At 41.9% G+C, this 25,438-nt stretch overlaps 2 protein-coding genes and 1 non-coding gene across 3 annotated transcripts in view; 2 read left to right on the top strand and 1 right to left on the bottom strand.

The window, feature by feature from the left end:
• Positions 1–18,438, top strand: part of LOC137915990 (rab effector MyRIP-like) — a 51,329-nt gene extending 32,891 nt beyond the window's left edge. Inside the window, exons 3-16 of the mRNA XM_068759112.1 lie at positions 1,886–2,022; positions 8,538–8,624; positions 9,814–9,911; positions 10,139–10,219; positions 10,544–10,705; positions 11,585–11,753; positions 11,971–12,497; positions 12,929–13,075; positions 13,376–14,131; positions 16,398–16,589; positions 16,672–16,833; positions 17,024–17,119; positions 17,348–17,408; positions 18,395–18,438. Of these exons, the coding sequence (XP_068615213.1) occupies positions 1,886–2,022; positions 8,538–8,624; positions 9,814–9,911; positions 10,139–10,219; positions 10,544–10,705; positions 11,585–11,753; positions 11,971–12,497; positions 12,929–13,075; positions 13,376–14,131; positions 16,398–16,589; positions 16,672–16,833; positions 17,024–17,119; positions 17,348–17,408; positions 18,395–18,438 (2,719 nt within the window). The remainder of the gene's footprint in view (positions 1–1,885; positions 2,023–8,537; positions 8,625–9,813; positions 9,912–10,138; positions 10,220–10,543; positions 10,706–11,584; positions 11,754–11,970; positions 12,498–12,928; positions 13,076–13,375; positions 14,132–16,397; positions 16,590–16,671; positions 16,834–17,023; positions 17,120–17,347; positions 17,409–18,394) is intronic.
• A 3,129-nt stretch (positions 18,439–21,567) lies between these two features.
• Positions 21,568–22,738, bottom strand: LOC137915991 (prolactin-releasing peptide-like). Its single transcript, XM_068759113.1, has 2 exons — positions 22,576–22,738; positions 21,568–21,764 (listed from the first exon to the last, which is right to left on the bottom strand). Exons 1-2 carry the CDS (start codon positions 22,736–22,738, stop codon positions 21,568–21,570), a joined length of 360 nt encoding a protein of 119 aa, XP_068615214.1.
• Positions 22,739–25,338: 2,600 nt separating this feature from the next.
• Positions 25,339–25,411, top strand: trnar-ccg (transfer RNA arginine (anticodon CCG)). The gene has a single exon. It is a non-coding gene; the product is annotated as a tRNA-Arg (tRNA).
• The last annotated feature ends 27 nt before the right edge of the window (positions 25,412–25,438 follow it).

The raw sequence follows: 25,438 nt of genomic DNA, 5'->3' as shown, positions 1-25,438 counted from the left end.
ACTCAGTCTTTTGCATGCATGGCTGATGTGCTGTCACTGAACATCTAGAATAATATGCACTATTGACTATTTGGTTACTGCACAGAAAGAATTGGATTGTATTTATTGTATTATCTGTCTTCTGATGTTCACACCAGGTATGAACAGCCTTTAGGATCTTGTGTCTCTAGGGCTATAATTTCCCATGGTGTTTTCATCCAGCAATCTAATTTTAGATATTTAAAATCTATTTAGAGTCTTCTATTAGAGTGAAGAGTCAATTTGCACATCTTCAGAAGGAACTAGTCTATTTGATCTTCTAATAAAGTCAGTTCCCATCCTCCTTTTATTCTCTCTATACTTCCATCTCTCCAGCAGCCCAGAAGAACAGAAGCTGAACCAATTCATTAGAAGGCTCACAAAGTCAATTATGATAATGGTTCCCTTTGCCAGGGGAGGCGGAAACTCAGCAAAGCCACATAAAAAAAAATTATTGCATTTTTTCTATCCTAGCGTAATTTATTCAGACCTCATTTAGACATGCCAATCAATCTTCTGAATAGAGGCTGAAAGGGCTGGAGAGGCGAGGAGAGGGTGAGAAGGGAGGCCATGGCTCCCAACAATCCGCAAAGTCAAGCAAAGACAAGCTGACGATCGAGCTCGGGTGGACCCGGTGTCAGGAGACCGTCCACAGGAATCCCTCTTACTTATTCATGCAGCAACCGAGCATCAGGGAATCTCCCAGCCTCATTATGAAATGTGTATTTGCAGAAGCTCACACAGCAGCGCAGCTCCTGCCTGAAAGCCTCTGCTTATCCACTCCACTCCTCTCCCTTCTCCCTCTTTTTTTATTTTTGTTCATTTGAACAAGTTTTGTGTAGCTGCCAAGAGGTTGAGCCAAAGTGTGGCCTGTTTTTATATCAGTTTCATTAATTCAGAGGAATGTAAATGTTACACCACTGAGGAATTATTAGATGTGCTTGATATTAGAGCCATGCGTGTCTGTGTTAGATACAAAAATCTGAATTTAATCTGGGGGAAAAATGTACTGCAGTATCCAAGCCACAAATACAGTATTTATTGTTTTTAGTACAGTACCGTATATAGAAAAAATACTCAAACTGGTCATACAAAAGAAGCACACAGATGTAGCAGTCATACTTTCAATAGTATAAATGAATGTAAATATGTATGTTTTAATATGCGTTATTGTTTATAGGTACAGAATCTCCACACATATTATATATTAATAAGCAAACATATGGATGTATATCATACATGGTACCGGTATATATGGGTTGTGTTTGAGTTTTTTCTTTTCAACGCAAGAGGGACTATAAGATTAAATACAGGGCTGGCAGAGTTTCATGGTTTCCAACGCTATACTGGTGCAAAGGCGGCGCTTTTCATAACCGTCTGTTTTTTTATTTCTGCTTATGTAATTTGTTGGCATTCAGGCACCACGAAATGAGTTAAAGCCCGGAAAAGCATGTCTTAAACCCTGGGCTTTCACTGCAGCCATGCACATAACAATACCCAGCTTGGATCCTGCATAATAAATACTTTTCACATCTTTAATGCAGGCTCTACAGATTAAAAAAAAAAAAGTGGCGCCGCTCAATCACCCTAAAAAAGCACACAAAGCAAAAAAACACCTCCTGTTTTAATGACATTTTCACTTCATCACCTCGTTCTTTCTCAAAATAATTGAAAAGGTCTTTAAGGCCTGGTTCTCTACACATATTAAATCAGTATAAATTGAGTTGAATGATCTTGGCTTGACAGTATAATCCTGATATACCTGTAATTATAATTCCTGTCCATTTTGCCAGCGTTTGTTCTTTTTAGGTGTCATGCCTTGTATCCTCACTCCCTTCTTCCTTCCTTCTGTCTCCCTTGCCTGTAGGATTTTAAGGACCCAGTCACTTGAATGGTATTATAATAATGTGAAGAGTCGCTTCAAAAGGTTCGGCAGCGCCAAGGTTTTGAAGACCCTGTACAGGAAGCACATAATCGAGAGAGGGGCCTTCTCTGACCTGCCAGGTAACATATTTCAATCAGTTTGATTGTGTGTGAAGTTACGCCACATTCTCATTAAGGTAATTTCACAGATGAGGCCACAGAAGCAATTTATCTTCCCCAACAATTAAACGAAGAAGACTTCATTTGATTTGCAGAGCTCTGTTTGGACACAGAGTAAACACAGACAGGGCTGGGCTGATTGCTCATTAGCTTGCTTTGTTAATTGATCGCTGGCTTTGAATCGCGAGCTCATTGACTGGTTTTGCTTAATTTCTTGATCACTTGTATCGAGAAGGATTTTTCCGACACACATCTGCATGGACGGTGATTAGGTTTCCTCCATGGCTGAAGTAATAGTGAAAATGATTCTTTCACGTTATGCGATTTTTACATCTTCTCCATGCAAGTCAGGCATTGTTGGTGTTTGCTTATGTGTGTCAGGGGGTGATAAAGTTAAACTGCCCCCACAGGACTCATCCTGCCAGTTTATCCCTGCAGCGACTCAGGCCACTTTGTGTCCCCGGTGCATTGTTACTGTGCAGGGCAGAAGCAGGGCAGCTTTTACTCAGCCTCTCCCACTCCAGATAGCATTGTTTGGACCAGACTGCAACCACTGATGGGCATTATTTCAAACCTTGATACTTGGGATTAAATGGATGATGAGAGCACAGGGGGGATAAATCATGTCGCACGTCACGCTAAACTAGATAAGATTAAGACTACAGCATGTTTAGGAATTAACCAACCGAAGTGCTATGAAATCAAGAAATCTTGAATTATATGAAGAAAATTCCTGCTACTATGCAACTGGACAGAGTCGAATAAAACTGTCACTCCTCTCTGTCTGTTATTACCACAGCATTATTGCGCTTTCTGTTTTGAAGCTGAACAAGCTGGCAGAACTAGCTTATATCCCGATAACATTGGCAGTTGAGATTAAAATGGATGTTGTATTATCCTTTGGGCACTTTGCAGCATCTGAAAATGTAACACATAAGCACAATATAAACTCTACTATTATTCAAATATATTGAACATGATCGTTTTGCATGGACAGTAAAGCAAACTGTAAAAGGAGCATGTGGTAATATCAGGGCGAAATGATATCTCCTCTCCTCTCCCTCCTGCAGCATGTGGGGTTGAGATGGATGGATTATAGCATTCAGCTCCCAGCGGACTATAATGCTCCTGATTCTCAAATATTCACAGCCCTGCTCCTGCAAAAAGGCTTGCAATATGATTGTGGGTATACTGCCTGTGTATGTGAGTGAAGTCAGATACTGAGGTCTTGCACAGAGCAGCGTTCGATTGGCTGGCTGTGAGTGATCAGTAATCATTTTCACCTTTGTGTATCTGATTCATCAATTGCATTACTAAACTATTCCCCCTTGATGTTGTTGCACTGTGATGTCAAAAGAAGCAATGGGGGGGGCCCCCTTCATTTGCATTACCAAATCTATTTTCAACAAATAACAAGATGTGCCACGTAGTTTAGTAGCGGTCTCATATTATCTGGATGTCTTTCAGTTGAACAGACCATAATGAGATTTGAGTTCAGCAAGTAAATCAGCAGCAGATATAGAAAAAAAAAATCAAATTAAAAGATGTTGCACATTAATAAACTAATATTGCACCATCCAACTTGCTCTATTTTGCTACAAGAAAATGAGCTCTTGCTGCATAGCCCGGAGAGTCTGACTGATTCCTATTATTAAAACCAGGAGCAGGAATGTAACATATTCTGACAAATTTCTTTAAATTCCAACGGGTGAAATATTGGCTTCTTCGATATTTTGTTTCTTTTTATTTATTTATCACCGAGGGGGGGGCAATGCTAGTAATGAAATCTGTAAGAGTATGAAATGGCATCTTCACGTGGGGACATGACGTTTCCATCCATCATGTCCCCATGAGAGCATATGAGACCTTCAAACCAACAGGATGAGAACAGAGAGCAAGCCATTTTTGCTTTCATGTCCATCACCTCTTGTGGGAGGGGGGGGGGGGGGAGTAATACCCCTGTGTGAACCTGAAATGAATACTCTATCATCCTGAGTCTGAGCAGGAGACTCGGGATGTTGCTTTGCATGATAGATGTGGACCCTGGATAGCTTTAACCATTAAACATTGGATGGGGATGTTGTGGTGTGACCAAGTGCTGTAAAGAGGAACAAATTATAGTTCCTATTAAACTGGCAATTATTGCCTTGACACCAGTATAGCGAGGTAATTAATAAATGAAGGGGAACAGCAGATGTTTTTCCTCGGGACTTCATGGAAGATGGGTCAGAATAGACCAGATTACATTTACTGTGGAATCATGTCAGAATCAAGGGGTACCTCCAGGAACATAGAAAGGATAGGGATTAAACAACTGAAGCTCTTATTTGCTGTAAGAGATGCACACACGGGCGATCTTTCTTTTTAACCTTAAATGTGCTTTAGAGGTGCTGGGAGGCCGATTTTATCGCCGTGGACGAAGGCCGTTTCCATCTGTTCCCACTCTTTGTCCTAAACTATGTTTGTTTAACGGCTGCACTAGTGAATCGGATGAATGAGTACTACCAATATGTGTTTGGAAAATATAAATTTGTGAGTACTAAAACTAGTGAATATTTTTTATTATCTGGTATATTTTCACATTTTCTAGTTTGTATTTTTGTGCCCTTTATATTGCCTGTGTTTGTCTGTATATCTGTCTTATCTATCTTTTCATCATGATAAATCAATGGAAGTACACCGGCTAAATAGTTTAGTTTAGTTTGGGAAAGAGCTCAGAGCTTAATGTCTCCAACAGGGTCATTTTTATTCAGCATCTTCTACAAACGTAAAGGCATCATAGAAATTGCCATGAAATGCAATACAAGTCTTTAGTGAAGTCCCAAAAGCAGGAGAGGCTTTTTTTTAAAACGCTAATCTCATTCATTTCAAACATTGTCCTACTTTTTATCCTGCCTTTTGTATCCGTTATCGCATCCCTCCAAATGTCTGTTCCAACCTATCCAGTAAGATTAATTTAAATGTGCGTTCACCTTCAAACGTGCCGTTTTATCTCAGAGAGCTGACAGGCAGGGAAAAGAGGACAGCGTTTTGAAGCTTTTTGTGGCTGCAGCCGTCTTGTCTTGTCCGTGCATGTGTGTGTGTGTGCATGATAAAAATGGCTTTAGTACTGCAAGACGAAGCCTCAGCTACACCTGATATCATCAATAATGCCTTTTATTACCTATCAGAGAGCATTCGAAAATGCTTTGTCTTTAAATCGCAAGTCCTGTAGATTGAAAAGAGAAAAAAAACTTCCGTCTTTGGCCATCCATTCATTCATCCTTCCATTTTCTTCTGCTTGCCCCGGGTAGGGTTTCCGCTTAATTCCACCAAACTAATGACACACATTATTCTCCGGGCTGTCTGTGCTTTCATATCGTGCTGGTTTCCGATTTTTGTCTACGTTACTGCTGCAAGTTAAAGGTTGTGAATAAAATGAGCACAGACACACGCTTGCGCTTCCAAGGTGGAGGCGCTCCACTTCCTCTTCAGAGTGATGTAACTTGAAGCTTTTCTCCGTAACGGCCACCATTGTGCAGCATTCAGAACCATGATAATTAAGATTTACCCTCCACCGGATTGCCCCAAAGTCCACAGCTGTGTTGCTGAAGTCCTCCATTACACTTCGGTCTTCTTGTTTGTGTGTGTGTTGTTATGCTGAGCCACATCCAAAGCGCCTATTTTGTATGCAAGGCCAGATTATGAAGCTCATATTCATTTACATTTTTCCAGCCGTGAATACGAGTACAAACGCCGCCATGAAAGCTGAGGCCAGCGTTGTTTCATAGCTGCAACTCTCGAGCTGGGAGTGAGGATTTCGCCTGAATGCCACACTTGTCAAGAAGGACGAAGGCCGTGAGATTCTGCATTTCATTCCTGACTACTGCAGGATAAATGAGACAAAAACATGTTTCAACCTTCAGCGCTAAACTACACAGGGTTACTTGTCTCGCGAGTCAGATCCATGTTAACTTTGCCCTTGGAAATAGCAAAGCGTTGTTCAGCCGCAAAGTAGGAGGACTTTGAATCACCTGAGCTGTCGAAAACGTTGTCTTACATGTACTTCAGCCTTTTATGCCTTTGTTGTCTCTTGTTGGAGCTTTCCTGTCTGAATTCAGTCCTCTGTCTGCAGGGATGGAAGGACAGAATGTTAAACAGGAGTCCAGAGCTGCTGCTGCCGAAAAACAGCCGCGCAACTTGGGCCGCATTAGTATCAATAATGCAACTGACTCTTTATGTGTGATACTTAAACCCGTATTGACATGTCAGCTCGCCTGCCTGAGGGACAAATGTGTGTAGAATGAAGGACAGGCTGCAAACACTCACGTTTAGCAGCTCGACATTGGGTCGTCTTTGTTTAAATGAGGTAAAACACACAAAAAATTGATTGGAAATATATTTGATTGATAGATTGATAATGTCTGCATATAATCAATGGAAATATACCTGAAATCTCAGACTTCTTTAAGTCTGCTGGTATCAAAAGAAGGCAAAGTCATTTCAACCAGTCCAAAATTGAGCTTTTCATTTAACATCATTGTAAAATGGCTCTTTTTGTCTTCATGGGGTGGTTTATGGAATGACATTTTCTTTTGGCTGTATTATGAGAATTTGTATTGCCCCAAGTAGCATTAGAGGTCTTTTTTGTAGCCTTTTTGCGTCCTCCAAGGTTCAATTATTAGAGGGATTATTCCAATCATGCTCCCTGTGGGAAGAAGTGCAGCAGCCCAGAGATGACAGGCTCCGCATTTTTATGAAGCAAACATTTAATTCTAAAAGCTATTTCTAATTAGTGGAGCTATTTTCCTCCATTATTCCACCTCCATCATTTGAGCATTAAAGGCCATGTTAACCATTGGACCAATTAATTCTGCACTCAGAAAAACACACATGGTTGTAAATGTTTTAAAGGTCCCATTTTATGAAAAAGTCACTTTCCCCATGTTTCTACGCTATTATGGTGATTGTGGGTCTTTATTAACCCCAAAACAGCTAAATAAACCATCAAGTCAATCCTTCGTAGTTTGGGTAGGTCTGTAATCCCCTCCTGAAACACGTCGGGAAGAAATCGTTCCCGTCATGACGCCAAGCGGGGCAAACGTGCACAAGATGTGCGTGCGTTCCTGTGTCTCTTCAGCGTCATGGTGATGAGGAAGCTGAGCCGAAAGGCGAAGCTCTCCATTTACCGGTCGATCACCCGTGGTCACGAGCTCTGGGTGGTGACCGAAAGAACAAGGTCGCGGGTACAAGCAGCTGAAATGAGCTTCCTGTGTAGAGACGGGGTGAGACGCTCTGTCATCCGGGCGAAGCGCGGAGTAGAGCCGCTGCTCGCGCTGATTATATACAACATGTGTGTGTGTGTGTATATATACATGTAACATGTGTGTATTCAAGGAGACGGGAAGTCTCCACCAAATGGCAACACACCGGAACAGACGAATGCTGGCTGTGTGCGAGGCTGTACTCCTGGCAACGTGAGCTTGGTGACTTGTCTCTGTGTGTTCAGCAAGAATCCACGGCAACAGGATGCTGTTGGCTAGATTAACATCTGAGGCACGGATACCAGGAGTCAGGGAGTTTGGTCGTGTTTTGTCTGGAGCAGGAGCAGAAGCAGAAGCTTTGGAACAGAAGCTTTGGAACAATGCCTGGATTTTGGATTCATTTGTTTTTTGAATGAATTTTTGGATGGGAATCAACTGAATTCAGGGCCAGAGGTGGAAACGGAGACAGGAAGCTCCTGTTTTGTCCTGTGCTGGAATATGCCTGACACGTGGTCAACGATATCGGACTTCATTTTCCTCTCAACACTTAAGATTTAGTCCAACTGTGGTCTGGCAAATGCTACTCGCCCTCAGTCGCCATCGGTTTGTCGTCTTAGGAAGCTGCATATCGCGTCATAAGCTCTTTATTTTTTTACAGATAGACCGATGAGAAAACCACATTAAATGGAGACCACAGAAAATTATATGCAAAGCACGAGTTCTGGTGCACCTCAGGAAATATGTGGCTTTCAACCTTGTATCCCCCACACCTCTTCTGGGCTCCATTGCCCTTTAAATAGACCTCTCAAAGAATGATTATTAAAGTTTCCATTCCAGATTGTGAAGGTTTTTAGGAAAAGGCACACAAATATAACACTAACTCACAAGTCAGAAAAAAAAGAAACAAAATCTCTCCAAAATCATGCTGAGGGTTATGTGCTCTGAGAATAAATGTCCTAGCAATTATTTTTGTTTGAATGGCATGAGAGAATTATAATATGAGTTGTCTTTTATTTATTTTTCTGCTCAAAAGGGAAAGGCACAAAGAAGAAAAACAAGACTAGATGCAATAGACAAGATGACAAACTGCAGCTGGGAATACATTTAAAAGCGTTTTACTGGAATTGTGTAACCTACTTTTAATGTGGCAAACACTGGTAGTATATGAGCAGGATATTTGCATTTCTGTCACTTTGAAGTGTTTTAACTGAAGTCTGTCTCCCCCCTTTGCAGACAGCAGTGTTCACGAGGGAAGCACAGGCAATGACAACGATGGCAGCATCTGTGGCAGCGACTCTGCTTTCTACAAACAGAGTGAAGGTAAGAGATGTGGTTGATGAGCAGCCAGCGCTTTACAGCTGTGCAAATGGGCAATTATAAATGCCCGCGGTTTTTTTACACTCTGCAGTTATCGCTTTATTTATTTTTTTATTCCACTATTGGGCCTTTTGTTGATTTTCTTTAAAAGTTGAGCTTTTAGTTTTATTGTCTATAAACTGTTGCCTTAACAAGCTATTAAGTGCTCAGGGGGGGGGGGGGGGTCGCATCAGTGCAGCAGCACGAACGTGACATCTTCTTTTGGTCATTAAGCTCCACACTCATGAACACAAACATAAATCTACTGGATATGACTAAAACACCTAAACAAATCCGCACACACACACAGAATAAATGATTGCCTCCTACACAGAAGACACACACATGAGCACGTACACGATCAAATGGCTCCAACTTGATAATGACACTAATTTGTCTGCCTGTATTATGACTCCTTTATGCAAAGATAAAATTCCACATTTACATAATGGCAGCTCTGAGCTACTTTAGACGTGTGCCATTATTTTCCTGACTAATGGGAGTTTTTTTTTTTCTGTTCTGCTTTTTCTTTCATCCTGAATTGTTTACAGCATAAATAAGAATTGTAAGTTTTCTTTCACCTCAGAGGTGAACACAATAGGAATAATTATAGCGCTGTTTTTACAGCAACCAACTTTGAATCTTACCTATTATTTACATCCCAACATCCAACAACAACAAAATACAAGATGATCCAGCAAATTCTAGTGCTGTTATTTACCCCTACAAAATTGTAGCTCCCATCCCCAGGGCAATACTTTTTGCAGCTCTGTCCGGGACCACTGAGTATTTTTCTCACGTGGGAAGTTCTACTCCCCAAGATGGGTAAACAGAGTTTGATGTTCTCCTTTAAACAGAAGCAGGGTCTACTTCAGAGCTCGAGTAACTCCATTAAAGACCCAATTTTCCCTCTAAACTTCTCAAATTGTTTCTCTTAATGACCTGCCAGAGCCAAGAAAAAGTGCAACCGTCAAATATTTCAACAAACATTTAGACAAATAAAAGGGCATAACAAATATTAAATGAATTCTCATGTGACCCTTCAGATTAATCTTAGATGTGTTGTGATCCTCAGTGTGGGAATCGCTGGACAAGGATGAAGCGCTGCGCCTGTAATGTCTGTGTAATTACAGTATTATATGTGTGACGTTAGGACATAGCATGGCAGAGACGCTCACAGTCGCCCTGCGTGTTGCTGAAGAGGCTATAGAAGAAGCGATCACTAAGGCGGAGGAGTTCAGCGACAGCTTGGTGAGACATCCCTTTTGTTCCTCTTCTCTCTTTTCTCTCTCTTTTCCATTCGACCTTCATTCACATATTTTCTATCCCCATTTTGTTCATCCTAATTTTATCCTCTTGCTTCGCTGCTGGTCTTCGTATCAGCATGACGCAGTCATGGTTTTTGGCTAAGACGTCTACACAGACTGCCCCAAGGTAATTCAGTGTGTGTGTGTGTGTGTGTGTGTGGGTGTGTGCAGGAGAAGCAGAATGAGGCCCGGTATCTACGGGACCACAAAGAGGAGCTCATAGAAGAACTCGCTACAACCATTGTGCAAAAAGTAGGTTGATTAGGAGTGCTTTTTATTTTTAACGGTTTGCGTTGACCTTGTGAAGGTCAAGCTTGGTCTCCTCTTTGACATGTTTGATTTTGATTTTGTGTGAATCACAGTGCATGAAAATGTAAAATGTAAAGTAGCTTATTGGTTTGGAAGCTTTGTGAAACACATTCACACCGAAATCTAAGCAAGAAATACTTTTATGATTGAATTTTCATTTTGTAGTTTAGAATCATTATTATTAAACATTATTGTTGTTTTTTAAATAGCTTATAGCCTATATATGACCATGCCTGGCACCTCTTCCCACCACTCTCTCTTCCTCAGATCATCCAGAGGAGGAAGCGTTCAGAGATGCAAACAGAGTATGACTTTGTCTGGCCTCAGCCTCAGCCTCTGATCCAGCCCAGTGAACGTCGCTCTCCATCCCAGCCTCACGCGTCCTCACAGGGACCACGGGACCCCCTCAAGACCTCCTACTCGCTCTGGGTCAGTGCCCCCAACAACATATTTATATTATAAATGAGCATCATGGGCAACACGCTGGTGCACTGGTTAGTGCTGTTGCCTTCCTATTGCCATTCCACTGAGAGCCTTTGTGTGCAGAGTTTGCATGTTCTCCCCCGTGTCTGCGTGGGTTCTCTCCGGGTTCTCCGGCTTACTCCCGCCACCAAGAACATGGTTTAAATTAGGTGAACTGGTTATGCTAACTTGTCCATATAGGTGTAAATGTGTGCGTGCGTCTGTCTTTGTGTGGCCCTGAGCTGGCGGCTTGTCCAGGGTGTAACCCCGGCTCTCTCCCGTTGACTGCTGGGATATGCCCCAGCACGACCCGTGACCCGGTTACAGACAAACCGGTCAGGAAGATGAATGAATGAATAAATGAATGAAAATTAGTCTTTTAAAAATCAGTACCTTTTGATGATGGGTCAAACTTTTTGAGATATTTCATATTAACAACCTTATAATTATTGAATCTAGCTCTTTCTCTCGCTCTCACACACACACACAGACATATTGTACATGAGCAGAAAATCATGAAGCCTCTGCCGTAGTTTTTCTGTTACTGTTTAGCGCCACCTTCTGATGTAAAGGCGGATTTGCAGCTACATTTCTAGCATTTCCCACGTAGAGTGCAGTTGAGCCCTACGAGCCAAGTGCTCTCATTTTATTACGTCATTATAATCTGATGATATTATGTGCGACTGCTGCCGCTGTCTACTCGAAGGACAGCCGAACAGTAAACAAGCGAGACAAATTACGATAACCTCCTTGACGTAGGTAATAATCTGAAGCACTTTCAAGGGTCTGCTTTAAAAATAAAAAATGAAACGTCTGCGTCTGTGTTTTACTGTGTCTTGCTTGCAGCGCTCTCGCTCAGCTTTCTCCCTCACCAGCGACGACTCCCCAGAGAAGGGTCCGGAGGAGGAGGGGGCCGGGGGGGGCATTGGCCTGCAGGACTACGCTTCTTTGAAGAGAGAGGGCAAAGCCACGTCTCTGCCCAGCTGGAAGAGTGTCGACCGCCTGGACAACTCCAGTGAGTATCGTACTCTGCTTCATGTCGGACAGCGAAACATCCTCCATCCTAGTCCTGAAAAACGATTCAGTGCAGTTTGTCAGAATTTTTATCATGTAATTTTAGCTTTATGCTCCTGTTGAATTCATGTTGGAATTAGGTCAAACAGCCTATTCAGAACGTTCAGGCAGAAGTGTGAGATTTTCTGAACTTCCCGCTCTCTGTACGTTTTCCTCAGGCGCTTCCTCGGTGCTCCAGAGCCCCGACGGTAACTGGATTGCTCTGCACAGCTCGCAGCTTTCTCGGCCCAGCCTACTGACCAAGAGGAAGAGCCTGGTGTTCAGCGTGTTGGAAAAGGAGTCCGGCGTCGTCTCCGCTTACGACGAGATGGGATCCGACTCCGAGCAGGACGATGAAGGCAGCTGGGGCGCGGCACTGCGACAGTTCCGCCGCAAACTATCCGATGAGACTTACTACACGGACTCGCAGCACGATCCGGAGTGGACGTACACCCAGCACCTTCATATTACATCACCGTCGTCCGGCCAATACACCAACACAGAGACTATCAACTCGGACTCGGAGGCCTCATCTGTGCTGTCTGCCTGTCCCCGCAAAACACCTCACAGCCTCCAGAGGAAGCAAGGACCGCCGGACGCACACCTGCACCCGCATCACCAACCGTTTTATCCACAACACCTTCACCACAACCTCTCTCCTTACGCACTCCACTCGGAGGCTTTGGATGTGAACTTTAACCCTAAGGCGAGTCTTCTCACATGAAAGCTTTGGCTTACCCTGGACTGTATAACCTGATGTTAATATGACATTCTTGTCATTATGTTAGATTCATTGTGACATATTTGCCAGTATGTCTCTTTATCTAGCAGGTTGACAATGGAATCTGTCATATCTACATGAACATGTTTTAAAGCATCTAGAAATTAGGATATGAAATCTTTTCCGTCGCTGCTTAATCATTACAGTATTGTAATTCTATAGCAGTGATGATTGACACTTTCACTTTTTTTCGCACAAGTAAATGCTTTTTAAGGCGTTTCAAGCCAAAAAAAGTTGTGAAAGAGTTTATCATATATTGTTTTTGCTGTTTCGCTTTGAAATGTGAATCAGAATTATGGGCTAGAATTAAATCGAAGTACTTCACAACCCTAACCCATTTCCATTACTGTCCACAGGTGATGGGAGACAGCAGCGAGACTGAGGAGAGGCAGAGTGATCAAAACAGAAGATCGCGGCGGCGCAGGAAAATCAAACGAGAGTCGTCAACAGAGCAGAGCGAGCCTGGAGACCAGAGTCCACAGTCCATCTACCCATTAGCACAGGTAGTTGTTACTTGGTAATATCACAACAACACACCTGTTGTCATATTAGCAGCCAGTGTTTTTTAATAAACTATTAATTGTAACTGACTAGAAATTCCCACTCTACTGTAAATATAGTGTAAGGTTAGTTTTCCCCCATTGGGAGGCAGCAAAGTCCATTTCTGTGTTCAATGATATAGTTCCGGCATTCTAATCGCTCCAGAAATACTGTAGTCTTATTTGTGATCATTTGACATGTGTGAATAATACATTTCTGCTTTCTCTGTATATAATGTTGCCTCTTTTTCCTCCTCAATCTAGGAGAGCAGTGGTTTTCTACTCAATGCCATTCTGAAAAGGGGTTTAAGTGAAGAACAGCCAGGATGTGATGCTATGCCAATACCCACAGCTGCACCGGACGCCTTCCAGGTAGATGCCATGACACCTGATCCAGAAGACTTGGACACAGTGGGCCCAAATTCAGCAGCACTCAGCCCCTCACAGCCCAATTCTCTGGCCCTCGGATCCCAGCTCTCGCCCAGCAACTCGGGGCCTGGAGACAATCTGGAAAAGGAGCTGCAATCCAGACTCAGCCAGCTGGTCAGCCGTGCCAAAAGCAAAGACTGTTCATCTGAAGAGGAGCGCACGAAGAGTCCGGTGCACAAAAAGACAGATGAAGAAAGGGACAGAGGGAGAGAGGCAAGGCCAAAAGACATGGAAATAGAAACGCAGAGTCCAGGTGACAGCTTGAGCGATTTGGTCATCAGTGAGGAAGGAGACGCAGCGGAGCAAATGAACGGACAAGAGATGAAAAAAAGTGAGAGACGAATGAAGAGTCCGTCTGTGAGAGAGGAAGCAAGAGTTGGGGAGTGGAGGTTGGGGAAAGGAGTTTTGGAAGGACCTGTAGACAGTCAGGAGCAAAAGAAAAGAGATAAAAGAGAGCAAAACACACAAAGTAAGAGACAACGTAAAAGAGATGTGGACAGAGAAGCGGAGCAGGACGAAGGAATGAGTGGATCGAGCACAAGTTCGCCCGCTGTTACACCTTCTTCCCATGAGGGGGTGCCAGACAACCAGGTAAGGCGACTAAAGGAAAGTTCACGCACCATTCACCACCTGTTTTTGCTGACGCTCTGCAAGAGAGGTTTTGTGTGTCCTTCTGTGTTTTTTTTTTATATATATACTTCTGGTGTAGTAGTAGTAGTACTGTTGAAACAGGTGGGTGACATTGGCTCCGGTGAGAAACACAATTCTCTGCAGAGAAGGTTGATCTATTTATTTATTTTCTCCACTGCTCCCTTTAAAACTTTCCAGAATGATGTGGATAAAACACGAGCGTGACCATCAGCTCATGATTCATGAGGACGATGATTCAAATCTCAATGACCCTTTCGAGTATCTTTTGTGTTTAGCAGCAATGAATGACGTGATTATTGAAGCGGCTTCTTCTTCTTACTGCCCCTAATGTAAAATGGGTTCCGCAGAATTTAAGTTAATACCAGGGTAATATGAAAGTTGCTTCACTCTGTGCCAGCGTACCTAAATTAATTTGTGGCTTTTTCACACAAACACACTCACATACACACACACACACACACACACTTAATGTACACTCTGTGACTTTCTTGTTGAGAAGCAAATACAAAGACGCACAAAATGACTCATAAAACCGCTAAGTAGAATGCAAAATGAGTGAAACGATGACCACAAAGACACCAAAGTGACTCGAGAGACACAAACAAGCGTCAGACAAACAAACACCAGAATAAAAGGAGAGAGCAAAATAACTAGTGCATGATTATAAAACAGAAAACAACCGGAGAACACATGGAAGTGCAAAATAAATTTAAAAACACATAAAACGGTGTAATGTTAGTCTTTACATCTATCTTGTCTGAGGGGTGGGGGCTGGGCTAATAATAATAGCAGTGTCAGTGGGAGCGCAGTGGAGGAATGAAGTCACTGTTGCCCCAAGCAGCAGTGACCTCCCTGTGGGGTCTCTGGCTTCCTTCCACAGCCAAAAGACATGATTTATAGGTGGGCTGGTGACTTTAAATTGCCTGTGGGTGTGAATTGTTGTTTGTCTTTCTGTGTGTAGCTCTGTGATGGATTGGTGACTTGTGTGTATCATTCCTCTCACTCTGTAGCAGATATCCAGCCTCCCTGTAAAACTGCATAGGGGATGGATGGATGGATGGATGGATGGATGGATGGCTGGATGAATGGATGGATGAATGAATGAATGTCTGGATGGATGGCTGGCTGGCTGATCTGCTTGTCAGTGACTTTGTTCTTTGGAGTACATGAGAGCATCAAACTCTCACCAAACAGCCATTTGGTCATCGACCACCAAGTCAATATCCCAGACTGTCCATCTCTGCGTCTCATTTGATTTAAGATCAAAAAGATGCATTTTTAAAAAAGATCAGAGGTTTATAGTACCCATCTGCAATATCTCAACCCAATATTATATCTTACCTAGGCCAAATAATTGCCCTTCCTCCTCCTATTTTTTGTGTCCGACCTTCCTCTTGTGTCATTAACTGAACGCTTCTTTTGGACTCTGACACCCTCTGTCAGACTGAGAGAGGGATCGATACACCTTTGATCCCACTGATCAACAGCTGGATTTACTCATTACTGAATAAAGAGTTGGCAACCACATCTGTCCCTTCCTTTGATCTTCTGTTACTAATTTTAAAAAGCCAACATTTTCTGTGCAAAACATTTTCCCCATGAATCTGTTACTTCCCCAGAAGGCCTAATGTGTGAAGAAGATTTAATTTGACTGAACAATTGGTGTCACTGTGGCGCCGTGGTTAGCGCTGTTGCTTTACAGCTATTTCTGTTTAAGGTATTTATAATTTTAATATTAATTCCAAAATTAAGTCCTAATAATCTTTACCTTTTTGTCTTGATAGCCGTGCGCAAATTGTAAACAGTTATTGGAAAAAATATTTTTGGATACAAACTTTCATTTGGAATTGGTGCCTGATTGAAGATGTATAACGGTAGCTGATTTAATATTTTCAAGGCAAAATATTTTTAGTTCTCAGGATCTAAAAACTAGAGGATCAAACACACATCACATAATATTATTTCTCGTCCAATCGTTTTATAACATCCCACTACTGTGATCGCATAAATGCATGTTATTACTTCTCCTTGCCCCTTCAGTGAAAGCGATATTTATTATATAGCGTAATATTTGTGTTTTGGTGTTTGTTTTGCGGTGCTAGCAGATTTTTTTTTTCTTGCCAGGATGTGTCATGGAGATTAGTGACTGCTCTCCCTCCCCCACTCCTCTTTTTTCTCTCGCTATTTGTGTGTTGTTCACATGAAGCAGAAGAACTCTGCAGCCTCTCTCTGTAGTATCACCACAGAGGTACTGAAGGTTCTGAATGCCACAGAGGCGCTGATCGGCGAGGCCGGAGGAGAGAGCTACGCAGCGACTGAGTCCATGAACGCTTCTCCCATCTCGAGCAGCTCTGAGACCCGCATGCTGGACCAGAGGCTGACCAAGATGGAGGAGAATGTAAGCTAAAGCCCAAAGGCCACCGTACCCCATATGACAAACGCATTATGAATTACATGCTCTGCTACATCTCCATGCACAGGTGTACCTGACTGCTGGTGCTGTGTATGGGCTTGAGGGGACACTCTGGGACCTGGAGCACTGTGCCCGGAATATCAGCAGTGGCAGCAGAGACACGGAGCTGGCCTTCCTGGAGGACCAGGTCGCCACGGCAGCCGCTCAGGTGCAGCAGTCTGAACTGCAGGTACTAGAGGTCTTGTCTCTGCAACCGTCCTCTTCGTCATTGTTTCTTCAGCCACCACCCCCAGAAGTCAAACTTCTGTCTCAGCTATTTTCTCACACACACATCTATCTATCTGTCTATCAATTGGCTGATGTGGACTGGCTGATGTGCTGGGTTGTGGTTTTAAAGGTCGCCTGCCTCTCCTTTTAAGGTATCCAACATTGAGGCCAGGATATCAGCTCTGAAATCAGCTGGGTTGAATGTGGCTGTCTGCAATCGCTTCTCCAAGTTCAAACCAAAGGCGAAGGTAACTCGCTAAAGTTGGTCAAGTGGCACAAATAAAACGTACACACACCGGTACTGTGTTTGTCACAGATCTGTCCCCCTGAGGATTGTCAGACAAGCTACTCTACATGCTTCTGTTTTAGCACCTAAAGACGATGGATAGAGTGAGAACATGATCATGAGCACAAAACAGCGCTGTCCTCTCGTTTTGGAGTGTGTGAAGGCTATAATATGAACGATCTCCTTACAGCCTGAAACTCTGGACTCATCACGCCATCAAAGGAGGAAGCTTCCAGCGCCGCCCCTGAAAGGTACTGAACCAGTTTATTCTGTTCATATTGAGAGTACGGCGTATAAACCCAGACAGCGCTGAGGGAGAAGGAGCTTAATGTCCCCATTATGTCATCAAACCTACAGGCAGTGTGACAATCAATATATGAATCATTGAGCACAAAAACCAACCCCTAGGATTTATAATCAGTCTGATCATTTCATTCACATGAAATAAATACAAATACTCTATTGTTATTCAGTGGAAGACATTTATTACAGAACTCCCAGAATTGAGAAATTATTTTCTGTTGATTCAAACGTATTAAGCTGTAAACACACACTAGTAGTGTGTGTGTGTGTGGGTGTGGGTGTGGGTGTGGGTGTGGGTGTGTGTGTGTGTTCGAGAACCAAAGATGACTAGAGACGGGGAGTGAAACAGACATAGAGGAAGGAACACTTTAATCCACCTTTAGTTAAAATCACACATTTTGTTCTTTGTCCTAAAATAAGAGATTTGTTTCTGAATGGATGTAAAAGAGAACACATCGGCTGGAAAGGCTCGAAGCAACTGAAAAGCTCCATTAGATGCAAAGCAAGCAAATGGAAACAGTACAGAAACATCATTTTAATGTTTTTTTTTTATCAAACCAATGAGAAGTATGTTCCTTTTCATGTCAGTGAATGGCCTTTTGCTGTTGGAGCTTTCTTTATATTCATGTTTGGCTATTTTCACTTCACCAGGAAGCACACAAAAGCTCTGATTCAGGTGGCTTTTTCGTCTCCAGACAGACTACAGACAGAACTATAGGGCAAAATCAGGGACCAAGACATGTAATCACATCATTGATTCCAGCGGAGAGCGTCCTTTTTTTTTTTTGCTCTTCTGTCATTGACTGGGAGGAAAAGTCCGTTATTAGGCTGATATACTAATGGTGGTTTCTCTTATTCTCGAAAGCCCAAGCTTTTTGCAGGGGATGTGATGACACTTCACTAAATACTGTTTTTGTTTTTTTGTGCATTATAGAGACATTGGAGCCAGAGCAGCAGGTGAAATTGTTTCGGCCATAGTGACAGTCAGCAGCACAAGAAGCCCCTTGGGGCCATTTTGGAGCCCCGGGGATAAGGGGCCCCTTTCATCCAGTGCCTTGACCCAGTGTCCACCTCTGGCTCCAGGCCAAGCATGGGCCAACACCTGCCCTGTGTGACCCACCGGGCACTAAGGTGCTCAGCCAGGCACAGCACGTTACTGGCTTCTCCCTCTTCTCAGTATTATACGGCATTTCCTCTTCTTCGCTGCACACCTAATATCAAGCAAGGGCAACTCGGCAGTCGGTGTCTCTGCCTTAAAGATCTCCAGACGAGCAAGCTGAAAGAGGAGCATCTGTAAGGACAGAAATGATTCTCTTTTCCCTTTTCTATCTGTTTGCAAGAGTATTGTGATTTACTGTACAATGAAGATGTGGAAAAATCTTTCTGTGATTCAGTGTGTCTCCCCCCCAAAAAAAACGTCAGTCATCTTTTCTTTTCTTTTTTTTTTTACTGCATCTTCTTTTTCACCAAATAAAATGCCATGAGGAATCATTTCATAGTTAAAGCCCCTCCAAAAGGCTTCTTTGGAATGATTGTCATTTTCACCCGCAGCTATCAGATGGTAATCCTCATTTGGGGAATTGATTGTAGCGTCTTTGACATTTTATTGTTTTCTTTCAAACCATTTTTCTATACGGTCATGCTCTATAGCCACAAAGTCGTTTGTAGATTTCCTTCCTTCCTGCCATTACATTTTTAAATGGGAACAATACAGTGGAAGAAAAAGCACAGAAATCTGTCTGTAAACAGCCTCCAAATCGTAGTTAATAGAAGAGTTTGATATTTTGTAAAATACTTTTTTACACTTGAGTTACGGGAGCGGATCGATACCACTGACACAGTAAATATGTGCGTAAATATGCAGCATCTTAGCTCAGCAGCTGGAATCAGAGGGAAACAGCTCTGTTGTTGTGTCCTTAGGCAAGACACTTCACCTGCACTGCCCGGGCGCATGCGCACACTGCGACCAGCAGCAGTTCAAACTGCTGCAAACCAAATTGCCCTCCAAGGGACAGATTAATAAAGTATAAAAAAAAAAAAAAAAAAAAAAATTCAAAATGCCAACAAGTATCAGAGCAAATGCCTCCAAAGTGTCCGAGGCCTCGGTTCAGCCTCTGAATGAACTCGGCACAAAGCAGGGACTCCATAGCTTGTTATTTCACTCCAGACCCGAAGCGTTCAGCCATTCTGGAGTTCCACAGGTTGCTGTTCCTCACACGCTTTGAAGCAAGAGTAAAAAATATATATAAAGAAATCCACCTTTTAATTCTAACATTTACAAAAATAAACTCTGAGCTGTTCTCCTGCCAATAGACGGCTCTGGATCAGACCAGATACTGGTAGTCTGGATGTTCATTCACCCAGAACCTCCAGCTCTCTCAGTGACTCTCTTCATAATTTAACGGCCGTGTCCCATTTGTCCAGAAAAGGCAGAAAATAAGTCCCAAGTAGTAAAATTGACTCGGGCCTTACCATGGAAGCTGTGGGCTTTTTTCGTAGGTCTTAAAATAAGATTTGAATAATCTGTGAATGTCAGAAATAGTCAGCCCAACATAATGCCTCACAGGTTTGGGTTTAATATTTGGTTCAGCTTTCCTTCGTTGAGTATTCTTCAACCCATAGTCATTTTATTCATTCCTGTTATCTTCCACATTTGATTTAAAAAGCTGTGGCCTTTAATTTTAAAAGAAAATCTCTGCTTGTTTTCCCTTTACTGGGTCATATCTGGACGTTTCTGTTGCATTGAGAATGTTTTTTTACATTATGAAATCTGATGGGCTATATAAAAAATGCCATAAAACCATCAATTTTGTTACAAGGAATTTATTTTTGTACTTTACTGAACATTTTTATGCAATACCACTGAAAGTATTTACCTCCCCACAGGATGCGTCCTCAGTTACTCCGATCAGATTCGCTCATGTGTGGTGATGACGAATGCTTCCAGTGTCTGTCTGCATTTAACATTGAATATTCTGCCAGATATAATGATGAGAATGTCAGAAAGTACAGATGGAAACGTGCATTTTTGGAAAGGCTAGTACAATTCATACTGTATTTATACCCATAAAACCCGCTTTCAGAATACTGCGTTTCATTTGCTTTTCTAGCATTCGTCAGAGTCTCTGTTAGTCATGCACGCTGTTGTCTCATGCACAGCCTAAGAGCATAGTTGGAGGTGTGACGATCTTCTGTATGAATGCGCTGATCCTTTTATGAGTGGCCATTTCATCTCAGCCTTTCACAGCTCTTGTTTTTGCACATTTATCCTGTCCTTCTCTCAATCTTGTTCTCCAGAGGTGTCGATGTATAGAAGCATGTTTTATCAAAATTGATGTACGATTTCCCATGAGAAGCACAGCCACAAGGGTCCAATCATCAGTGTCCTGTATTTTTCTAATGTAAATATATATATATATCAACACAGAATTTATTAATATTATGTATATGTCTGAAAATGATGTAAAATATGTGTAATGGCCAATCACACTTGAGCAATCGGTCCATCTGTGTTGTGTCCAAGACGCTGTGTGTAATTGTCATGATTTGTAGGGCTGGATTCATAATGGAAGTCTAATTTACGACTGTAACTGTGTCCCAGATACTCCGAAAATATTATATACACACAGGACTAAAAGGAATCTTTCTTTTGTCCTATTTAAATCCAGTTTGAATGAGATTCCCTTTGCCCGGCTCCACAAGTGAGCTGTTCACGTTTGTGCAAAGTATTTGTTGCAATCCATTTGACAAGTTGGGGGGGGATAGCAAGCAAAAAATACTGATTCTCTATGTGCCACATATTCTGAGAAAAAATGTATTATGAAATGAATAAAATTTAAAGAAGTTTAAAAGTTTTATTGTTTGGGGGAAAATTTGCCTGATGTGTACCTACAATTAGAGGAAAGCTACAAGAAAAATGATGAACAGATACAATCACAACATCTTGGTTTATTAGGCCTTATAATGCATTTTTATTTACAGAAATCGTTCAATAGAATCCTAAACATGGCCTAATAACAGACACGTATAGTTGGGCTAGAGCAAAAAGGGAAATGACCTCAATTAAGGTAAAAATGAAGACACTCTGAGGACAAGCTGCCACGTTAGTCAATCCCTGTCCTCCCCTTGCAACATTTGTCCCAGGCTGTCCTTGTCTCTGAGGCTGTTAAGCAGCAGCGCCAACATTCTGATGACGGGCTGCATCCGACCGCGGCGCAGAGGTTCCACGCTATTGTGCCTCTTCCCAAAGCGTCCGATAGGTCTCACCCCACGCCCCACGTACCAGAATGGGTCGATCTCTGGACCTGGAAGCCACACAATACACCACAACAGCGGCATTAACAGAACACAGAAAGATTTTAGGATTCTTTAAAAGAAAATGTATAGCTAAAGGAAAAGGCAAAATAATGGGTCCATAAAATCAGACTCCACCCTAAACCTCAACGTTTTATTTATCAAGTTATTTTTAGTGTTAACTTTGACTCTCATCTTCACACTTTGGTAGAAAAAGCAGGATTTTCAAAGAGTTGATACCTCCAGGTATGACATAATCAAATGATTAGTCTTACATCTCATTTTTACTTGCATTAAAATAAAATGCTGACTTCAATAACGTACTCCCAGATTTATTGTTTTTTTTAAACTATTTGATACATGAAAATAAAATCAGACATATTATAATAATTATTAAAGTAATTAAATTAATTAAAATCCACTCTTTAATACAATTATTTAAAAGAGACAATCTAAAACAGCAACCATACTTGATGCACATTAAATTGTGACAAGGTAACAGACATACACAGACTGCATGGGAAAGTAAAAAGCAAGGATGGTACTCGTTTTGATTTAATTAAAGAGCAGTGAGTGTCTCTTTTGTAAAATAATAGTCAATACTCAAATGCAATAAATAGCCCCTTGATATTCAGAGAGGATTTTCAAACTAGCCTTTTGCCAACATAATTTTAAGAAGCAAAACCTTAAGAATAAATCTATTTTCCAGGTATATTTTTTCTCCAAAACAACATCTCTATGAATTCATAATGAATAGTCACAAAAAGACTGACTATGTTCTGATAAAGGTAAAGATAAAGGTTAAATAAAACCAACACTTACTTCTATTGTCGACATTGTGAATGATGTGGAAGTCGTGCTCCACTGTGGTGCTGTGAGCACTGCTGAAGCTAAATGAGAGGAAGAGGAGCAGCGTCAGAGCTGCAAACAGCCAACGGCTCGTCAGGACGCAGAGCTGGACATCAGCCGCTCTCCCAGGCAGCATGCTGTGGAGTCGCCGGAGGCACTGCAGGGGACGGAGGGATATTGCTCAGGGAAGAATCGCCCACACAAGACTCACAAAAGAAAGATAGAAGCTGAAAGTTAAACATCAAACGTACAGTATGAGATTTAAGTCAGGTAAGATCGCCTTTAAAAAAAACACTATGTAGAAAATGTTTACTTTTTTGTAGGAACCAAACACAACATTATTTATAGGAGAATTAAATATACTTTGAAATAGTATTACGTCTTTAAAAACCTCACTGCTAGGAGCTGGATGCTCACACATGAAGATTTAAAAGCGCTGTTATTTGGGGTATTGTAGACTCATAAACATTGCAAAAAGGTCCATAAACTATTGTTATAGAAATACAGTATTCTTAGTTAATAAGTAACATTTACTCTATCGGTGATTTGACATGGCTGTGTCAGACCAAACAGTAGAACAATACAATTGCATGAATGCATAATTCCTCTTGCATCTACATCTATATTTGCAGGATAATAAAATAAAGTGATGAAGCGGACAACAAACAGCATCTTACCTTGAACTTCGGTAACGGGCTGAGGTCAAGCTGGCCGAGGTCTGAAGTTGTTTTTCTGGAGCAGGTGTGCTCCAGCCTATATATCCACGCTGCTCATGTGGATGATGAATCGAGAACGTGATCCCAGACCACAGGATGCATCACCCCTCCTCCTCCCACTCTTTGAACGCCACTCGGGAGAACGGAGGTTTGCTCGTGGCGCTTTCTCCTGGTGTCAGTCACGCAACAGCGCAGTCCATCAAGAAGTCAATGGCGTGCAGACAACTTTAAATTAGTGAACATGGGGAAACCCAGCACCTCGAGCAGGCCTGCCAGACACTGACCCGTGACTGTGGTGGGCGGGGGGGTTTTATTAACCTTTCATCAATCAGTTTGATTACGAGGTACGAGGCAGGACAAGATCAACTCAAGCCCCAAAAAAAACTAAACTAAATGCATGTCTAAACTAAACCACACTTTTACAAATTTCTTTGCCTCCAAATACCAAACATAAATCCAAAGAGCTCCCTGCAGCTACTGGCACTCCGCTGGGTATAATTCTAAATCAGTAATAGCAGAATGTTATTGTGAGACAGATTTAAAAGCAAAGATAGCTTTGAATATACTGTCAGTGCATGTGAATTCCCACGACGCCACCAGTACATTCACTAAAAGAGGTGATGAATCACACATAAGTCGCTGGTGCGATGAGGCATTTGCACAACAAATGTATTTGGATGTAAAGTTGCCTTGGGAACTAAATTGATTTCTGTGAAGGTCAAGATGCTATGTAAGAGCAGTCAGCAGTGCCTAATATGAACGTGATATTTATTTATTTTAAACGGGTGAACACATTTTTCCACATGTACAATATCAGAATTTAAAACTGCAAAGCAGAAACTTTTGAACCGAATGAAGTCAGCCATAGCTTCATCCTATGCTGAGATCAGGTGGCGTGATGGCCAAAAATAATGAGAAGGAAACTACCTGAGGAGGTGTAATCATGCTGCAGCGTAGAAGAAGCTGACATGATTTATGATAGGAGTCCTTATTAGAAAACAGGATTTTGCGAACACTCTGAGACACAGTTCAGTTCATCCCTGTTTGGGTTAAATCTGGGCCAATCACAAATAAACTCAGAGACAGTTGAAAGACAGTATTTTATCATTTCAGCAGACACAAACTATTGTTTGTCTGTCGCTCATTCACAACTTTCGATCCATAATCCATATTGTCTTTGGTCTTTTAATTATCCCAGTCTTAACAAATCTACCTTCGGCTACAAATAAAGTAACCTTGAACATTGAACTCACTAAATGTCCACATCTGATTCTAATATTAGGTCGGGGCTTTCTACAGTTCATTCTATGTTTTTTGAACAATACTGGAGCTGGTTGGTTCCTCCTCTTCACCTTGACGTCACGATGTCATCAGCGCCTGATTGAATGGCTTCATCTCGCCTGCGTCATCTGCATGAGTACGAATGGAGGTCAGACCTTCTGCGTCTACGCTGAGTGAATGAAATGTTTGAGAGACGAGAGGACACGTAAAAATCATTCCCTTTGCATCCATGATGTTCATCTAATAAGTATTCATTCATAAATTAATGGAACGATCTTACTATCTACTATAGTGTTCATAGACGGTTGATATTATTTTGGCATGAGGCCTTTTTTATAGGGATGTGGTATTGATCTAAAAAACTCGGCTTGCAGCAGAGTGATTAAAGGAACCAGCTAAGCTTCTAAATCTTTCCTCTTACACGCTACAGGATATTTTCTTAATTGCCTCATAATTCTTGACCTACAGATTACGTGGGCTGAGATATTCATCAATCATGTTTGCTTGAATCTCTTTCTTAAAAACATAAATAACATCAGCAGTCAGTAATAAAGCTATTTCCTGTTGCCATTTAATTTAATTCAGGAATGAATGGTTTAAAAAAAAAAAATAAGGATTGCAATGTTTAAAAATACCAACCAGATCTTGCAATGGCTGCAATGGTGGGAAATGCTTTGTGACATAAAGGGGTTAATAAATCATGGAGATCACTGTGAGATTATAACACAGCATTCGTCTGGGCCCAGTGGCCTAATGGACAAGGCATCAGCCTCCGGAGCTGGGAATTGTGGGTTCAAGTCCCACCTGGGTCTCTGCTCTCCTTTACTTTAGAAACAAAT

This window comes from Brachionichthys hirsutus, unplaced genomic scaffold (assembly GCF_040956055.1).
Source record: "Brachionichthys hirsutus isolate HB-005 unplaced genomic scaffold, CSIRO-AGI_Bhir_v1 contig_421, whole genome shotgun sequence".
Lineage (NCBI taxonomy): Eukaryota > Metazoa > Chordata > Actinopteri > Lophiiformes > Brachionichthyidae > Brachionichthys > Brachionichthys hirsutus.
Note: the sequence above shows the minus strand (reverse complement) of the source record. Positions and strands in the feature narration are given on the sequence as shown.